The sequence below is a fragment of the Stylophora pistillata genome, chromosome 2 (genome assembly GCF_964205215.1).
Source record: "Stylophora pistillata chromosome 2, jaStyPist1.2, whole genome shotgun sequence".
Lineage (NCBI taxonomy): Eukaryota > Metazoa > Cnidaria > Anthozoa > Scleractinia > Pocilloporidae > Stylophora > Stylophora pistillata.
The window spans coordinates 57488102-57506406 of NC_142520.1; the positions used below are offsets into that span (position 1 = coordinate 57488102).

The following is an 18305-nucleotide window of genomic DNA, read 5'->3' on the forward strand; positions in this document are numbered from 1 at the left end:
TGGTTGGAAACTGACTCCACTATACTCTTTGAACCAGGAAAACTTGCAACTTTAATTTTGCATGACATTAACTGATTTTCAATACTAACATGTAGAACATTTGAATAAATTGAGATACAATGAGCATTTTTTCTATTAGCCAGATAAATATGACATCTGCAGAAGATTAAATCTATCTTGATTGTTAACAGTAATAGATTATTTCAGATCAACTAGTGATATGAATATTTTACTCATTACTCTGTCAGTTGTAAATAAATTGTGTGCTGTCCTTATTGAAACACCCACCTAAAAAATATTGATTCTGTCTATAACACCAGACAATTACAAGCAAACAAATGAATGGCTCGAGAAAGATTCTGAAAAAAATTCATTTCACCAGAGGTGGCAAAAAGTTTGTGAACATAGCACAATTAAAGAAAATCATGTCAACCAGCCCATTCTTGCAGACAGTAATGGGAATAAAATCTAAAATGTGATAGTTTTTGATGCGCTCGATAGCTCTCTCTACATGGATTCGCAATGATGCAATTCTTCTTGTGTTGAGCATTTCTTGTTCAGTAAATTGTCCTGCCTCATTCATATAAGGTGGAACATTTACTTTAACCCCTTTACTTGCTAGTAATTCTTGGATATTGAATCCTCTGTCAGCCATCACTTCATCTCCATATTGAAGTTTATCCATGAGTTTAGATTTCACAGTTATCTCTTTGTCAGAGATAGACCCACCATAAAGATTAGACACAAAACAAACACTACCACTTGGTGTAATTCCAACTAGGGCCTTCAGAGTATTTCCGTTTTTATAGGTAGAGAAAGTGAGCTGCTGTGCTTCAGGATTAGTTGGTGTTTCAATGTACAATTCAGTTGCATCAATTATCACTGTTGTACCATTGTATTTATTCCTGAAGCATTCAGGTTTATGTGCTTCAATTACCTCCCTTGTTGGGAAAATGTCTAGCTCTGAGAATCTAAAATATATGAACTTTGTCCATGTAATGATGATTCGGCTCACAAGACTTTGGCAAATACCAAATCTGACTGCTACATCCTCCTCTAAAAGACCAACTTTGTAACGACACAGCAAGAGAAATAATTCATTTTCCACAGAGAGAGCTCTTCTTGGACCTTGCTTCTCTCTCTTGGGTGGATTCTGCACTAGTTCAGTGTTAGTGTAATTTAACTGTTTTGCTGCTTCTCTTCCAAGGAAATTAAGAACTGTAGTAAAAACAGCATAACTGTTGAAGCCAGTGTAGAATCTCATTAAATTATCGTTTTCTTTGATGTTGTCGATATTAAACAAACTTCGATTAAGCTTCTCTTCTAGTGTCTTTCTTGTCTCTCTCTCCTGTTTAAGTTCGTGTTCCAATTGTTTTACTTTCCCTTTCAATTCGTTAATAATTAATTGTAGAGACTGATCCTGACTATTGTCTGCTTCTTTTATGGACTGTCCCACTTCATTTGATTCTGTTAATGGAACGGCGTTAGCAATACTTTCGTCACTATTTAAGCCTGCAGTTTCTTGACGTTGAGTGGCCATATTCGAACGGTGTTGTGGGGCTTTTCTTTGTGTCTGAACTTTTGTAAAGCTGAAAAGAGTAGGCACAGCATCTACCTTCAGCCTTCCCCTTACGCCTCCAGGAGACTTTTGAAAACATTCTGGGGCAAAATGATCGCTACACAAAAATGAACTTTTCGTTTTTGGAGTGTTGGTTCTTCGTATGTTGATCAGCCATTTTTTTAGTCTTTTCGAGTCATTTAGGGGCAGCGAATGCCAAGAAAGGCCTTTACATTCAACCTTGTTACTCCTGTTCACACAGCCAACTGCTATACAATGCCTTACCATCTCCTTTCTTCAAAAGATTCGGAGAACTCAGCACTGTTTTTGTGAAATATAAAGGATGACACAAAGAAACTCTAGAAAATCTAAGGTCTTGACCCAATAGCCTCGTTCCCGTGTAACGACCGCTGAATCGCTGGCTCAGACGTACTAACAGCTATTATATCTGATCCAAAAGATAACTTGAGCAAGTAAACTCTTGAACAGTTGACAGGGAGCAGTTAATTATTCAGATCATTAAATGGGCTTCTTTTTGAGTTTTTCTTCTTTTTTATGGAATGGGCCACTACATGTAGCTACTACTTTTGCACCATTCAAATAACTCACTGTCAGTGTTAATAATTGTCTTTTTCAATTTCAGTTACTGTCTGGCCTTCCTGAAGTAACAGAGAAACTTGGCTTTTTTAAGCGTAGTTACTAAAAGTTGGAATCACCTGAAACCACCTGAAACCATCTGAAACCACCGATGAAACCACCTGAAACCATCTGAAACCCCCAAGGAAGCCATCTGAAATTACCTGAAAATATCTCGAAACAATTTAAAACAACAGGAAAGCACCTAAAAAACTGCGGGTAACATGAGAAAATAAGTGGCACATCGGAACCAAAAAAACGATACTCTTTGATTCTCCTAATTGCTCTTTGCACATGAATATGAAGAGTTGCTATTGCTTTAGTTTGCTGTATATCCTTTGATGAAAACCGAGTTTAGCTCTGTAGGAAAGGAGGGATATTGAGCTGTACTCCTTTTTCTAATAGCAAATCTCCAACATCAAAACCTTTGTCTGCCATTACTGAATCTTAATTCCTCGGGCAAACCCAATATACCACTACACCTAGTGATTTCCTTGTCAGATATAACACCAGTATACAAACTAAAATCAAAGGAAACTGCTTCATAAGGAGTTATTCCAACGAAACCTTTAAGGGTAGTATTGCTTTTGTAAGATCAATATAATTGACATTGTAGTAAGAGGGAGCTAGGGGTTTTCATATGAATTTCCGTGCAGTCTATGATTACCCTAGTGGTTGGATATAAAGAGTTCGAAAACATTCAGGCATATAACAATTGACATCCTCCCTTGAGGGCCACATTGGTGGACTTCCCAACATAAAATAAAGATAATTGCACCAAGTTGTTGACTTTCTACTGACAGAGGATATATGAATTTGGAATCTGTGAGCAAGGTCTTGCTCAAATAATCCCAATCTAGGTCTTACCAAAACACATAAAAAATTCATCTATAATTTGCATATTCCGCGCCCCTGAGCGGCTTTGCCTCTCCCCTGTAGCATAACAATCAGTCATTGTTTGTGCAGTTGGTTTAACCAATAATCAGGGTTGTGTATAAGAGCCGGCAGCCGGCGAAGTTCGCCGGCTTCTCTGCCAGGTTTCGCCGGCTACTTTCATTGCTTCACGTACGAGTCAAGATATGTCGAGGAGATGATGTTTATCAGATCTAAACTACTTGGGCTAAATAAAAATATAAATTTGCAGTGCCTATCTTTCTCAAACATATAAAAGATTTCAGACTCAAGGGCAGTTCAAACACGTTATGCTTGAGCCTGTCCAGTTTTGAACAAATCTGGCCGCGGTGGTGGGAAAGTACGAACAATATGATGTGTTGTCCGCCATATTGGATTTCGATACATGAAAGCGTTATTACTGCGAGCAGGAAACTGGGAAAGAGTATTCTTCGTACGTGACTATCAGCACGAAATTGCGAAAGTTGCTGTGTCCCCGAAAGAAGCCAAGTTTTTCTTGTTGTCTACTTATGTTTTATTGAGTCATTATCTGTAGAAAACCTTTCCAGATTAATCTTGTATACAGCAAGCTCCTGAGCTGCAGGTTTCCTTGCTTCATAAAGATCCTTATCTACCTGTGTATTGACTGCTCTAGCCTTTTAAAATGTAGCAGTTGTTTCTCTTTTGCAGTTTTCCAGCTCTTGGGCCCTTAGCATTAGTTCCAATTTTAGGGCTTCTAATTGATCCTGGATTGGTGGTTCCTGGGAACCAATGGCTTCGGTATCTCCCTCCATGTCACTCTCGCCAGTCTGTGTTTCTCTGAAAATATAGAGTATTCTGTCCTCTAAAACCAGAATCAAGTTAATGAGTTAGATCATTAAAAGTTGTTTTTACCTACTCAAGTGGTGAATGATCTTTCTTCTCTTAAGACTTTTTGAGGACCAGTCAAACTGAGAGGGAACAGATCCTCTTTTAAGTAAACGTCTTCCTGCGTTATCAGGGGGTAGATAGTCGTCTTCAAGAAAATGTCTCTAACAAACCCTTGTGCTATTTGTAATCTCTTGATCAAACACGTCAAATTTAAGAGATAAGGCGATCATGCGGTACAGCAGTGAAGTATAGCAAAAGAAAACACTGTTTTAATAACTTTTATTACTTTACCTTGAAATCAGGCCCTTCGTCTATGCGAATTTTGATAACCCATCACTTACGAATTTCTAGATCTTCGCTTTCTTTTCCGCTTGGAATGCGATGAAAGACAAGTTCTTCATGATATCGAGAGTCGCCATTGCATCGGGGGAACACAGCAGTGGTAACTAGATTTCCTTTTTCCTTTCGATGCAGATAATAGCTGTGTTTGTTCTAGAGCCTTAACTGGATCATTCGCGGATTTATCTAGTACAGAAAGACATCGAAGTTTGAGTACAAATGTCGTATTACGGCAGCGTTATGTATACCTTTTCGCTCAAAAAATAAAATGTATTCAATAATAAGTTGATATCTTGTTTTCGATGAAAATAAAAAGCCCCTCAGTTGATTTCACAAGTCTTTATTTCTATTCACATACCTTGATTAGACGCCCTGTTGTTCATGTTGCTCCGCCGACGTGAGAGATAAAAGCGGCAAAATTCGCAACAGTATTAGTACGTATGATTTTGTTGCTGATACACTCCAAGGAAGCTGTTGATTAAAACTTACTAGATTTCTCGAATTGGGATACCCTTTAACTTATTATCCGCTGTATTCTTTGTTTGAATGCACACCTCTGTGACCTCTATATTGTCTGAGATCACTGGAGTGCTTGCTTTCTAGTATGGCGTTGCTATGTGGTATCTCTGCAGGTGATCTCTAACTGCAAAAGGCCGTCCTTGACTCGATACTTATATCAAACGTCAAATGAGACAAAGGGATTATTTACAGAAAAAAAGCTCACACTACCGGACTTCTCTCAGACTGGAAAAGAAATCGAGTTACCAATTTTAATCAGAAAGGAAAAGGAAAACTACAATTGAAGGCTGATCGACGAGAATGCTGGCGATCCCAACTCATTCTGGTGAACAGTTAAGAAAATCCTGCCCTCCGAAAGCAAAATACCATCACCAAACCTCAAAGTCGACAGTAAAGTAATAATTGAAAAAGCCCAATCGCAAATTTTTTCACTAATGTCTTTGTAAATACAGTTATCAACCTTTGCAAACTGTTTATAAATGCTGTATCGAACCCCTCGTCAAGTATATCTTTAACAAAAGCTACGAACTCTACTTTTCTGTTTACTGATATTTCTGAATCTACTGTTCTGTCTGAAATCCAACGACTTAAATCACGCAAAGTTGTGGGCTTAGATAACATTCCACCAAGACTTCTAAAGGACGCTTCTGCCATGGTCACTAAGCCTTTTACAGCAATAATTAATGCTTTACTATCTCAGAGCAAAGTTCCTGACAACTGGAAAGCTGCTTATGTAATTCCATTATTTAAGAAAGGGAGGAAAGACAATGCTGACAATTATTGCCCCATATCTATCTTACCCGCAATATCAAAGTTACTTGAACGAGGGGTGCATACTCAACTATTAAGTTATTTGCAAGAAAACCGTCTACTTAGTCCATTCCAGTGTGGATTTCGCAAGCAACACTCAACAACATTTGCAGCTCTATCTTTGGCGGACACAATCCGGCGAAATATTGATCAGGGTTTTTTGATGGGAGCAGTTTTTGTGGACTTGCGTAAGGCATTCGATACAATAGATTCTGTTTTGTTGAGGAAACTGCACTTTCTTGGAATCAAAGGCAAAGAGCTAAACTGGTTTGAAAACTATCTGTTTGACGGCACCCAAGTTGTTGGCGTCGGTGGTGCCTCGTCTGATCCTCTACACATAATAGGGACCTTAAGAAACCACGACGGCGACGGCAACGAGGACGAGGAAAACAAGAGATCTAATTGGCAGAACAGTAGCTCAGCACGTGCGTTTTGAATCTTTGTACATTTCATAGCCGTCGTATGCAAAACAACAACGTGAAATCGCCAAAATTTGCGTCGTCTGCGAACCGAAACCGCGACGGCAAATTATTTTAATTTCCATTTGGAACTCAACGGCTACTTTATACGTCATGCGGAAGTTGAGCTGTGGCGCTATATGAGACAGTAAGCTCCTGTAGCCATTTTTGAAATTCTAACTAAGACTATAAATTCATTTTTTAATCGAGGTCTTCCTTGGCGTCGCCGTCGTAGTTTCTTAAGGTCCCTAATATCTGGTGTGCCACGAGGTTCCATATTGGGCCTTTTACTCTGTTATTCATATCAACGATTTGCCCCGCTCCATTAAGATTTGTAATGTGCTTATGTACGCAGATGATACTGTTCTGTTTTGTGCCGGATCTAACTCTAAAGTCATCGAGGACAATCTGAACAAGACGTGAATACATTGGGTGAATGGCTTCAAGTGAACAGCTTGTTTCTTAATACCACCGAGACTAAAACTATGTTGTTTTGAACTAATTCTAAACTGTCCAGACATAAAGACTTTGATATTACTTTTCACGGACAAAGTTTAAAACGGATAAACATGTTCACTTATCTTGGTATTATATTTGATGAGACTATTTCTTGGGCTCCCCACATTCAGTATATTTTATCTAAAACTGGCAAAAGATTAGGTATGCTACCTCGATCACGAAAAGATTTAACTTTTCATGCTGCCAACACTTTATATCTATCATTTATCCGTCCAATTTTTGACTCTGGCGACACTGTACGTATGGAATTGTTGTGGAGTGGGCAATGCCAGACTGCTGGATAATTGTCAAAGAAGGGCATCCAAAATTGTTTCAAGATGTATGGATAGTGACAAAGCTTTAATGGATCTTAAATGGTCTGAGTTACAATCGAGAAGAGACAAACATACTTTGAAATTAGGGCTAATAGTTTCGAAAGAAACCGTTTGGGGCTGCGTCGGTGGGAGTAACGAAATAATTTGGATATATCAACAAAGTTGAAATGGTAAATTGGCCACCGTAACGATTACAAAAGCTGATGTTTCGAGCTTTGAATTTAGTTAATAAATGCATTTCTGATAACTGTCCTCAATTTTTTAAGCAATATTAAAATTTCAATAATATCAGAACAAGACAGAGAAATTTACTTAATTTGCCTCGCGTTAGAACTGAAACAGCCAAGAAATCTTTTTTATTATCATGGTTGTGTTGTTTATAATACTCAAGTTCATTAGAATTTTCTATAATATTTTATATTGAATAGATTCTTATTGTTTTGTGTGTATTTATAGATTATTATAGCCTTATATATATATAGATTTTTATAGTTTTGCTCGATATTTAGATAGCATATATGTTATTCTTGCCACCGTTATTATTATTAGTAGTATTATTTATATTTATTTTTGTATTGTGCATTGTATCTATTTTAGGATCCTATTCACCAGGGCTCCTATTGATAGCAGAGCTTTACGTTCTGATGAGACTACCCTAGTGTTGGGTTTGTTATTCATTTAAATAAAGGTGTCATCATCATCATCCTGTAGACGTTATGTAGTGTACAAACAATAAAATAACTCGAGAAGGTACCTAATGATGGTTATTGAAGGCCTTGTACCTATAGTTTTGCTTCAGCGTTTTTTCCCGAGTTATTTTTCTCGCGTTAATTAATAAAAGTATGAGAAAATTAGGTTGTTGACTGTGGTGACGACAGCGGACAAAGACTTCCTTTTAGTTATTATAAGCATTTTCATACGTGAGTCCCCATAAGAAACGTTCAAACATAATTCAACGTTCCCGAAGGAATAATGCTGAATATAAGGGAAGGGTGCTAGTGTTTCTGGTAAAGACGCGTGCTCTTGCAATTGTGGCCCAGGACTTTAATAGGGTCTGCCGGTCACGCAATCCTTACTGACCATTTCGAGACTATGGAGGGCAGTTCACCGCGGCGAATACACAAACAAACATAATCAGTACTCGAATCAAAGTGTAAATATGGTAAAAATATTTATTTTACGGTTTGTATCCGTCCTCGGTCGCTTCGAACTGTACGAAGTTACATTTTGGCTTGTTTTGTTTCGAAAATAACAGCTAAAAATTTAAGTCTCAGTTAACCTGAGCAGCGGAAACGATAAATGTTCGTCAAAATCAACATTTTAGTCAGATTGGTAACGATATCTCGCTCCCAAAGCGGCCTGTTGTCTTTTTTCTAAGTGCACATTGATGATTTTTCACCTCCAATTGCGTGACAAGGAATGGCGCGTTTTGACCTCTGAGTCACTTTTGTTTGGGGTCCTAAAATCTCGTAGTTTGAGTAGCCCAAAAAGTTTTATTGGAGTTATTTGAAGAAGACACCTTGTTCTTTCGCTGGATGAACTTGATATAACCCCATGCCATGTACCGAGGTGCGATTTTACCCTCTCAATTTTGAAATATTGGAAAAAAACAAAAATTCCCTAAAAATTTAGATTGCAACGGAATCGAACAAAGAACACTTCAGACTATTTGTAAACACGCGTTCTTTTCATTAGGAAACTATTTGGTCACATTTACTGTTTTGTTTATTTTCAAGCGACGTTCAAAGAATGGTTGTCTAAACCTCGTGGAGCTGACGTGAGAGCCACAAAACCGATTTTGCCACCGATCGCGAAAAATAAAAATGCAATTGAACTCAAAGTATTTTTTCTAGGAATAGTTCACGCAGACCTATATTCTGGCAAAGTTTTGGGATTTTCGGATGTTTTCATATTGCACACCTAGGCCTCCGGGCGATTTTTATGGACGGCCGCTCTTAAGAGCGAATGTTTGAATTGACCGAGCGAAAATCGAAAAATGTGGCACATGATCGAAAAATTGAAAACCTTCATATTTTGCCCGGACACACCTTATAGTGAACTTAGAAACGTGGTAAGTTTTTTTCCCAGACTTGTTTCTTTATCCTAGAAAGTTCACAAAAACTGATGAAACGAGCGTCGGTAGTCGTATAACGGCGGATATCAGTGCCCTTAGTAGAGGTAAATGAGCTTTGCTCATGAAAAGTGCAAAAGAAAGCAAGCTCGTATCGATTTGACAAATTTTTATAGGAGGGATTGAGCTATGGCTTAGTCTTAAACGGGACCATTTCATTTAATTTCGACCTCAGGGAATGCTTTTAAAAATCACCAATGTTTCAAAATCCAACTATCGCATTTCGTAGCAAATTTTCAGTTATTATTTTCCCCATGCGGTATAACTCAGAATCAGTTCAGGTTAAGCTCATCATAAGTGAAAATAGTGTTGTTTTCGAGGATATAAAAATTAGCTTGGGGCTTTTCATTTCCGCGCGGAAAAACCAGGCTGGACTTTGTGAAAATCGCAACATCGTCATTTACGTCACGACATAATCTGATTAGGCACCTGTGGTATACTAGGACAGTGGTTACGTATGTAAAAGTATGCATCCGGGAAAGTTTGAGCGCGGGAAGATCACATTGAAACGTGTACTGTGTGTACTGTTGTTGTTCGCCTTTGTGGCTGCCTTTCGTGGCTTACTTTTCGCGGTTAGACACTACTGCACCCCGTGGTTAAATCCGGAATTTCAAGCCCATTCTAGAAGTTAGCACCGTGTTCGATCAGGAAATCAATACAGTAAGCTAGCATTGCATAGCTAACCACGACAGATGGGTTTTTATCTCTGCTTTCGTTTTAAATACTCCTCCATTTCCCATAGCGGAATTGTTTACAATAACACATTCCGTAAGGTAACGGAGGGCATCTGTCTTTCTTTGCTTATTCGACCACCTTCAAGTTTTAAGAAAATCTCAAGGTAAACTTGAGCTTCATTGTGGACTTGATAGAAGACAATTCAATCATCTATAACGGCAGGTCAAATGTTCTTTGCCGAAGATGCTGAAGACGGGAAGCAATTTGATACTACTATAAATTCAACATACTCAAACGTTTGTCACGCGCAAGGTCGAAATATTTTCAATCATAAAAACACACTTTATTGTTCCCTTCTTGCAAAACTTGATATTGCAAAGGACTTATAATTAATCTATAAAATGATTTAAAGAACCTTCAAGCGTTCCCACAGCTTAAGACGGGCCTTGAACTTCGCGTTTCTTTGTACGTCAGTATCTCAATCAAACGTGAACAAGATTTATAAATTTCCACGTATTAATTTAGTAATATCAAGTTGTGGAACTTACAGGAATTTATACGGCAACAAGATCGAGAATTTACAAGGCGATGTATTTTCCCAATTAGTCAAGCTGGAGTGGCTGTAAGTGAAAAGTCGTCTATACAAATTATTTAGATAATCTTTTGCAACACTCTTACTCCCAACGCTTCCCCCCCCCCCCCATTTCACAAGTGATATTCCCTAGTTTTGGAACCTTATATCCACTAAGATTAGTCTTCGTTTGAATTTCATTGAAGAAAAGAGGGAGTTTTATGGATGTCGCCGAAGGAAAATATAATTTGTTTATTCAAAAGAAAACACATCACGTAGCAAATGATTGACACCGGAAAGCTAGTTTACTTACTTAGAACAAATCCAGGGTGAAATATTTTTCCGCTTAGTTTCTTAGTTTCTGTAAGCAATAAAAGTTAAAGATTACAAAGATCATCTTTTCATTGACTTAAGTAGGCAAAATTTTTCTCAAGCTTCATTCATGGCGAGGACAACATGGTCGAGGATGGTTTTTAAGCTAATTTTGGTATATTTGATTTATCGGTCAAGCTACAACCGCTCTTAGTGCAAAACTTCACTTTCGTGGCAACATCTTACAACTCTTCAATACACGCATGGTGCTCTGACAGTGGCATAGTTTTTTACAATACGTGCTGGAAAAAGGATAAAATTGGCTATTGACAAGAGTTACATTATATCATCACGTGCTCCGAGGAGACTCGCAGCAACATCGGTTTGCGACAATACATAAGAGTTAAAAGTTTCAACTGAAATCAAGGAAATATCTTTTTGGTAGGGAGTTGGGTAACAACGAGATAAAGGAGCTACCACCTGGAGTCTTCAATAACAACTCTGAGTTGACCGGACTGTAAGTAATTGATGTTCATGCCTCTGTTGATTGTGCTAAGAGTTTTATCTTATTATTTATCAGATGTGATCAAGAAGGTCCTCAAGCTTACAAGGTGTAGTTAGCCATAAAGAAAGTGAAAGGGGTGGGACGGTTTGTAAATGGACAGTATTGGCCAGAAGAGAGTAACATACCTTCATTAAAGCAAATTAACTTTGTTTCATTTGTATAAGCATAGCCCGTATGAAAAGGAGAGGTGGAGAGAAGCGACAAAGAGATTGATAAATGAAGACCTGCTATTTACAGAATAAGAAGAAATAAGTAGATTAACTAAAGGGAAAGAAGCCCATCAGGAAAAGGTCTGAACGGGACACTAACACCTATGGGATGCTCCCGTGGGAATCGTGGTTTTAAAAACTACACTGATTTTCAGATATAAAGAAGCTAAGAAAGAAAATTAACGTTGTTGACGTGGACAATCCCATGATATGGGCAACGAACAAACTAGGTCCACATCAAACACTGTCATCAAAAAGGGACTTAGACTTAGACTTAGACAAAAAATGATTTAAAAGAACCCGCAAGACCTCCCTCTTAAGGTGGCTGAACACAGTCTTTGATACCTTTGTTTCTTTCACCATTTTCTCTAAAACCCTTGATCTCTCAGTCGCCAAAACTGGCAGCAAGCAAGTTAACAACACAAACTTTGTTTTTATTTATAGTTAAGCTGACGTATGTGCCGTTGCCGTGGCGACATGAATAGATATAAACAGGCCTGAATTAAAATCGGTTTTGTTTCTTTGTAGAAAATCTAGTCATTAGATTCTCTTTATAATTTGCATGCAACGAGCTTGTAACGATACTCACAAGTTAACACCATTTTGCTAACAATTTAACAGAGAAATCTTTAATTATCCCTTGTTGAAGGTTCACTCGATTTTCTTTAATTTCCTTTGTTTAAAATCATTTTTTTTCAATACTCCAGTTACTTATTTCCTAAAGTATTTTTGTGCCAAATTTCGTGAGATTCTAATGAGTGGTTCTTAAGAAATAGGCATATTTCCGAGAAAGAAATTTTCCATTCAATCGCAATTGTTTTACTTACTACGCATGCGCTGTATTTAACTGGGTTCTTTCGGTAAAGACGAAAAAGCTGAAAATTGCTGGGTTCTTTGCACCCCTAACCTTTATTAAGATATCTTTGTAATAAAAGGTTAAAGCCTTCAATACGCTGCGCCAACTATAGAAAAAAATATTACACAGATAGTGCGGGTACATGTTGAGTAAATAAAATGACCGCTCTATAGACGGCATGTTTGTTTTTTGCAATCCCTGCGCGCGCGCTGAATTGTATCAGCAAAAGCGCGCGCACCTTAAAACGGGCCTCGCAATCCGCATTTCTCTTTTCGCCAGTATCTTAGGTAAACGCGAAGAGGATTTATACATTTCCACGTATTGGGATTACAAATATTTTAAAACTTACAGGTGGTTATGCGGCAACAAGATCAAGAATTTCCGAGGCGATTTATTTTCCCAACCATTCAAGCTAGAGTGGCTGTAAGTGAAATTTGTCCTCTCATATTGTTATTAGTATTGTCAACACAGTTTGTCATCAAGTAGTGCATGTTCCATTTCATCGAGCGGATTTTCAACCCTTACACACCTGTGTTACACACAGACCCATAAAGGTCTCCTATAATCAATGATTATGAAGGACATAGTGGCTACATCTTACAAAATACGAAAAGTGGTCCAAGATTGTGTGCCTCAAAAGGCTAGCCTCTTATGAAAGTGCTTCATGTTGGAAAATTAAAACAAGGGTCAGTTCAATGCAGAATAAATTACTTTCGAACTCAGTGCTTGTTAGTTCCTAAATTCTGCGCTACAGAGAGCCTATCAGTCCGATGAGATTTTCCAGCCAATTCAAAGTGATTAAAGTCAAGTAAGTAAGTTCAAATTGACTAAAGTAATTATAACAATTTTTAACATCTCATCTCCTACACAGACAACTTAACAACAACAACCTAAAAGAGATACAAGAGGGTCTGTTCGATGGTTTACGACAATTGACACACCTGTGAGTTAATTAAAGGAAAACATCAATGTACAAAATGAAAATAGTTAAGATCCTTTGTGGAACACTTCGGATCTATGCAAACTGAAGATGGAAAAATTAATGTGTTTTTTAGAAAAAAAGGAAAATGCAAAAATATTGCTGTAAGAGATCATGCACCGTGTAATGTGCTAATTGGATGAATGGGCAAAATAACGCGCAACAAGAATGTCTTCAATTACTAAACAATTAATAACAGCAGTGTGGCACTCTACGAAAAAAGAAAACTGGTTTGCATTCGAGCTGCCGCAGAGTTATCAAAAATGATCAGAGATCAACTTCAATAAAGTGTCGGGTGCTATTGAGTATCTGAAATCGAGGTGGAAAACTCGCCATAAATGGACGATGAAACGAAAATTAACTGAGATAGGTAATGATCCATTATACTTTAACTTTTAACCAGATGGCTTCAAGAAAACAGTATTGGAACGCTACCCAAAGAAGTGTTCAAAGATTTGACTAATTTGGATGGGCTATGACTACATGCTTAATGAAATACTACGTCTTCACATTGTATTTACTTTTGATCAATTTTCTGCTCCTCCTAAGATAGGAAAAGAAACGCGATCATATCCCATTTAAGCCGTAATCCTATGAAGAGTATGCAGTGAATAAACTAGTCACTGATCGAAATAGAGGACTATATTGGAAGGAAGCGTGACCGCACGATAAGAGTGTTGGACTCGATAGCGCTGGTCCTACTTGAATCCCGTCCTGACCATTACGTGGAGCTGTTTTTAGGTAGTCCTGGGTTCCACTGCTCGATCTTGGTTTCCTTTTCCTTCGATCAATTACAATAAATAACATTTTACGTTGAATAATTTGTTTCAGAATGCTTGAAAAAGCTCGTGAAAACAAACCGGATAGGCTTGGTGTACTTTTTCTATAAAAAAGTGATAGTTACATCGCATACAACAAAGGTCTAATTCAATGTAGCGCTAGAGTTTTTAAAAGAAGAGAGAAGAAAACTCTTTTCCCCGTACTGTTTCACTGATTATGCAAATAAAATTCCACTCGACTTTGCATTGTTTTTAAAAGTTCTAATGCAATTACTTGTTAAACCTTTCAGAGATCTGTCTAATAACAAAATTGAGAATCTGCCACAAGATATCTTTAGCAATCTATCGCAACTCACAAAACTGTAAGTCGCCAAACAAGATTTCTTTGATCTTACCACTTGTCATCATAATTTAACTTTTATATTCGCCGTACAACGCAAACTGCGGGTTTTTCCTATACATCACAAGTATCATTTGTCAGCGTCTTGCTAACCATTCTATTCTTGTAGTTTTTTATCCAATAACCAAATTGAAGAATTACCGCCATCGATATTTGCTAACCTAACCCAGCTCAAGACATTGTGAGTAGTGATGGGTAGCTTGAATTATTGATTGATTTTTAACGTTTTTTTAGTCGATTGATCGATTGATTGATTTATATTATAAAAATACTTTCGTTCGAATGGAGTCTGATTGCACGTTGAGATTTGGCTTTAACGCTCTTATAAAAAGCATTTCGTACACTAAGCAGTGAAATTTGTTTCTACATTTCTTAAGCACTTCGAGACGCTTTAGCAGGTCCTGAGCCATTGTCCCGTGCATGTTCTTATAGTGTTTAGCACTGACGGAGGATTGTTGTTTATGTCCTTTTACACGATTGTGTAAATGTCTTAAGAAATCTCCTTTGATCCTGATTGATTTATGATTTGAAAAATGAAAGACTTGAAGAAAATTTGAAAAAAAAGAGTTGCTGCATGTATATAACGGAAACAAAATTTGTTCGGCTACACTTTTCCAGAATTGCTTTCGAACTGGACAATTTTTGAGCTATGCGAGGTCAAAGATAGAGCAATTTAATCGTCAAGGATTGCTTTCCTTTTGATTTCATTTGTCACCAATTATAAAACTTGTGCCATTCTCTCAGTCGGTCGGATACAAAAAAAAAACCAACCGCGTCCTCGTCAGTAGCTTTTTCCCGCGCTTGCAATTGAAGTCGTTTGCTTGTCACAGTATTGGCATTGACTGTACGATGAATTCGTTGCGATTACTCTAGCATTGGTTTTCAGGCATTTACTAGAAAGGCACTCTATATTTACCACTCACATAATATTCAACTTTTAAATGATCAAAAAGAAGAAGAAAAAACCTGCCATGAACGGGTATATAATTGGCAATTTAACAGAAAAATGGAGAAGAACAAGTTACAGAAGCTCCATCCCAAACAATTTCGGGGACTGGCGAAGCTGCGTGACCAGTAAGTAGTTCTTGTATGTCTAAGTAGTTTAGGCATTTAGTTTCTAGGTTTTGAATATGTTGTTACGCTGATTTTTATGCCTCAGCCTGAGTGACGGATTTGTTCCTTATCGCAATTGCCTGCAACATACGCTGGGACCGGTCTCGTTTTCCAGTTTATGGAAATTTGAGGCCCTGTGTTATGACTTCTCTATGTTTCAACGGAATTTCTGTAATAAATGCCTGCGGAGGGTCTGTGGAGATAACTGGAGAACCTGCTTGAAGATGACAATGATGATAGTAGGGGATAGGCCGCTTTAGAATTAATAGCTGGGATTTGGAAATTAGTTGTAAAGTTAATGCAATGACGGTGCTTCACTAGAAATGACCAAAAACTGTAAAAAACCAATGTAATTATATTGAAAATTGTTTTAAATTATTTTTCCTCTTATGAAAATAGTGAAAACATTTTGCATTTTCTCACTAGCTATTTATTGGGAAACAAACTCAGTTATTTGCCAACAGGAATTTTCAAAGATCTGAGAGAGCTTTTGATAATGTAAGTTGACAATGAATAATATGGTACATATGATGCACGATCCTCGCAGTAATAATAATAATTCCAGTAATTCCATAAATAATATGGTATCTTTGCATTCCTAATATTTGCACTCTTTAGTTTTAAATCCACACATCAATGCTGAAAAATGGTATCATTGCTGCTGCGCTGATGGATTGTTTTATCTTTATTTCTGTCAGAGAAATCTTTAATAATAAATTGACCGAAGTTTCCATCGACAATTTCAAAGAAATTAAACAGTTGGAAATTCTGTGAGTGTTAAGTTAACAAATTAAAATGATAATTGAGATGTAAAAAGTGCTTGAAGACTATAGAATTCCATCCTATTTATTGAATTCACCTCAATCTCATTTTCAGATATATGCATTACAACCAGATGAGGGAGATTCCAAATGGACTTTTCAGTGAAGTGCTGAAGGATATACTGTGAGTGTAAGGTTTTCATATGATTAAAACTTCAATTTACAGTCTATGAGAAAAGCTAATTATTATGAGTAGGCAGCGTCTGGGGTACTTTAATTTAAATAATTGTAAACAGATCGCTCTGGACAAATGATTTTGTCCTTTCTTTCCTCAACCTAATATAACTTTGGTTGACTTTCTCAACTCTTTTAACTGTTTATTCCAGGAGATAAATTTTTATAGGCCCGTCTCGCACCCTAATGATACCCAGCTTTGCGATATACATTGTTGCTTTAGGCTATAAGCTTATAATTATTACAATGACATGTGTTTTACGACTGCAGGAGTTTTGAATTGAATCTGATGTGCTGTCATATCCACAAGGAGGACGCTGACTGTGCTTTCATATACAACGATGACTTCGCTAATTGTGAGAGCATGATCAAGAGCCCAACCCCGAGAAAGAGCATCTGGGCAATCGGCTGTCTTTCCCTAGCTGGGTCTGTGTTTGTCATTACATGGCGTTTAATCTTTAAGGATACAAACACGGTGCAGTCAATCATGTTATTGCACTTGGCAGTCTCCGATGGTTTGATGGGAGCTTACTTAATCACAGTTGGTGTCAAAGATCTGTCGTGGAGAGGAGAGTATTACTTATATGACTTTCAGTGGCGGTCTGGCTTGGCTTGCCAGATAACTGGGGCTACTTCATTGCTATCCAGTGAGGTCTCTCTGATGCTGATGGCTTTGATATCTGCAGACCGACTCAAGAACATTGTGTTCCCGTTCAGAGGTGGAACACTTTCTCGTAAGATGACTCACATCCTTTGTGCCATCATATGGCTCCTCGGCTTCCTCCTGGCATTCTTTTCAATGTTTGGCCTGAGATACTTCGAGGTTTTAGAAACTTATCACAACTACTACGGAAAAAGCGTTGTTTGCCTTCCCTTGCAGCTCTCTCCTGAAAAAACGGCAGGCTGGGAGTACTCTGTATCTGTTTTTGTTGGCCTCAATTTCTTCCTCTTCTTATTCATTACAGCTGCATACCTCGCCATATTCATAAGCAGAGTGCAGGTCAAAAACCAATCGGCCAACACAAGGAGGGAGACAGGTCTGGCCAAAAGAGTGTCCTTTATCATCTTAACTGATTGTCTCTGCTGGATGCCAATCATCGTGTTTGGTCTGAGGTCGGTTTTGGAAAAGATGTACAAAACCCCAGGAGATCTGGCTGTGTGGATTGCCGTCTTTGCTTTGCCCATCAATTCAGCGATAAACCCGATACTGTACACGTTAGCAACACCAAAGGTATAGGGTAACTTTATATTTATCATGTTTGAACTCTAAAACAGGGAAGGCCCGGTGGTTTAGCGGTCAACACGCTGCACGAATTCTAAAACACACTGTGTTTCCCCTGCCCTTCAATTCAGCGATAAACCCGCTTCTGTACACGTTAGCAGCACTAAAGGTAAAGAATAACATTTCTTTATCATCTTTGACATCTAAATAATTTGAGGGGGAACCCGGTGGTTTAGTGGGTAATACACCGGGCTCTTTAATACGCTGTATATGGGTTTCCTGGGCTAGACGGTTACTTTTCATGTTTAGGTACTTTTCACCTTCTATCAGTTGGTAAGGGGAAATGGTCAGTCGATGAATGTCGTTATAGGCTAGTTTTTTTCCTCTCCAGGTACAAGAGTATCTGGAAGGCAAAGTATCAAAGCTGAGAAGCTTCTTACGCAGCACTTTTCACTGCAGTGAAATGCAAGATGGTGGTAATGCTTCTTTTTCCATTCTTTGTATTACATAAGTTTGTAGAATAAAATCGTGAACTTTTCTCTTATTAGCGAAGCTTTCTTTCTGAGGCTAGCGCCATTTTTTAA

At 37.9% G+C, this 18305-nt stretch overlaps 2 protein-coding genes across 2 annotated transcripts; one reads left to right on the forward strand and one right to left on the reverse strand.

The window, feature by feature from the left end:
- Positions 1-120: 120 nt before the first annotated feature.
- LOC148740608 (uncharacterized) lies at positions 121-1915 on the reverse strand. The gene has a single exon (XM_088750340.1). The coding sequence runs from the start codon at positions 1844-1846 to the stop codon at positions 371-373; it is 1476 nt and encodes a 491-aa protein (XP_088606466.1). The 5' UTR covers positions 1847-1915; the 3' UTR covers positions 121-370.
- Positions 1916-13518: 11603 nt separating this feature from the next.
- On the forward strand, positions 13519-16460 carry LOC148740609 (uncharacterized). Its single transcript, XM_088751047.1, has 6 exons — positions 13519-14353; positions 14501-14572; positions 15394-15465; positions 15931-16002; positions 16203-16274; positions 16381-16460. The coding sequence occupies exons 1-6, from the start codon at positions 14256-14258 to the stop codon at positions 16451-16453; spliced, it is 459 nt and encodes a 152-aa protein (XP_088607173.1). The 5' UTR covers positions 13519-14255; the 3' UTR covers positions 16454-16460.
- The last annotated feature ends 1845 nt before the right edge of the window (positions 16461-18305 follow it).